The 1970-nt window shown below is 39.2% G+C and overlaps 1 protein-coding gene across 2 annotated transcripts in view; it reads left to right on the top strand.

Annotated features, from left to right (window-relative positions):
* Nucleotides 1-1970, top strand: part of cdk19 (cyclin-dependent kinase 19) — a gene marked incomplete at its 5' end in the record, with an annotated part of 24798 nt that overhangs the window by 8707 nt on the left and 14121 nt on the right. For both annotated transcript variants that reach the window (XM_014029431.1, XM_014029432.1), the window contains 2 exon segments: nt 1346-1443; nt 1535-1613. In XM_014029431.1, coding sequence (XP_013884885.1) covers nt 1346-1443; nt 1535-1613 — 177 coding nt within the window.

A 1970-nucleotide genomic window follows, 5' to 3' on the forward strand; every position in this document is an offset into this window, starting at 1 on the left:
AGCAGCCTCGCACCGAGGACCTATCCACGTCATCATTTACCCAGAATGCTTTGTGTGCAAATAAAATGGCTCTGTCTGTGTTAAAATATATTTTTTAACTAATCATGGATCCCTTTAACCTTTTCTGCTATTCTTCCACTAATTCAAACTTTTCTTTTGTTCCTTCCATTTTCTTCTTGCCCACTTCAACTTTTTCTGTCCCTTTCAGCTATATTTCTACTCCTTTTACTTTTTATCTGCATATTTTTCTAGCTGTTCTCTGCCCCTTAAAGCTTTTGTTTTCACAGTTTGGATTCTTCAACACATTTCAGCAATCATTCAGCTAATTTTGCGTTCCACCTCAAATGTTAAAATTCAGCAAGCTTTAAAAGTTCAGTTTAGTCAAGTTTAAAATGTTTCAGCTTCTTCAGTAGCTTTCAGCTAACTGATTCAGCAACAAGCATTCAAACAAGAAATGCAGTTTCTTTATTTTTTATGGATGTTAAAGAAATGAGACAAAAAGACAATTTACCCACAAAGATACAGCAGTAATTCAGTGCCAAACTTATCAGTAATCAATGATGTGTAACACAGTAAAAACATAGAATCAATAATTAACAAGTGAGAAAAATCAACGCTGACCAAATCAAACAGTTTACTAAAAAGGAGATAAATCATTTTCATGAATGCAGGACTGAACCTATCAAACACAAAAATGTTACAATTCAGTGATGTTTAGAAATATTGAGCTAAAATCTGAGAGTTAAACCTAACACATTATTTTCTACGTCTGATCAGAACGGCTGCAGCTCAGTCATTTCTCACCATGAGATAATCTCAGTTAAACTCTGGAGGGTTTTCTGCATTCCTTCTAGTAGTTATGTAAAGTTACCTTCTGGTTGCTATGTACTGTTGCCAGATTAGTCAGATTAGTTGGTGATGGAGCACATGACCCTCTATGAACAATAGAGCTAATCAAGCCTATTGTTAGGCGATGGTCCTCTTTTACATGTGACTAACATGTTTGTCCATGTGGAGGCGGAGCTTATAAGGCTGAGTTCACCTGAAACTCATCAGACTGAAGAAGTCTCTTGGAGGAGAGACGAAACGTTTCACTAAAGAAGAACCATCCAGAGGACCTACTGATTTATTCAGTTTGATTATTACAACCTGGATTACTGAGAAGCATCAGGACACTTGGACCTTCATGGTTTCAGTTTTTTTCTGAAACAATTCCAATATTACTGTTTTTCATTTGTTTGTTTGTTTTCTTCAGATGAGCAATGAATGAATTGTCTTTCTTCACATCTCTCTGATTTAATGAACCGGTTCAGGTTCTGTAACCACGTGTTCTGTCCGCCTCCAGCTCCAGAAACTCCTCACCATGGACCCCACCAAAAGAATCACGTCCGAGCAGGCGCTGCAGGACCCCTACTTCGTGGAGGACCCACTACCAACCACAGAGTGAGTCCTCCTGGTTTGAACCGTGATGCAGAGACGAACAGTCTGCTGCAGAGACGTTTTAAACTGATGCATGGATCTGGTTTCTCTGCAGCGTGTTTGCCGGCTGTCAGATCCCGTACCCCAAGAGAGAGTTCCTTAACGAAGATGAGCCTGAGGAGAAAACAGAAAAGGTAAATCACTCAGTCTGATGCAATGAGAGTCAGTCATGTAACAGGCCAACACAAAATACACTTCCTGGCCAAAACAAAAGGTGGCCACCAGTGGTGGCACCAGCCCGCTAAAGCACAAATCCACTAATTACAGACCTAAATATTTTGTTTGCGCTTAGGGGTCTTACTAATTTTTACAATTCATAAGCAGATTTGTGCTATGTAAATTTAAATTGCAGTTCCGCTAATAACTAATTATCTACCAGTCATCATTATGTTGAACAGCAGAAGGTATGACTGTCAATGAATCACAACACATGTGATCTATCCAACAGCACCCCTCCCAGATAAACACTTGAAGGTATACATCCTGCTGAC

Source organism: Austrofundulus limnaeus, unplaced genomic scaffold (genome assembly GCF_001266775.1).
Source record: "Austrofundulus limnaeus strain Quisiro unplaced genomic scaffold, Austrofundulus_limnaeus-1.0 Scaffold901, whole genome shotgun sequence".
Lineage (NCBI taxonomy): Eukaryota > Metazoa > Chordata > Actinopteri > Cyprinodontiformes > Rivulidae > Austrofundulus > Austrofundulus limnaeus.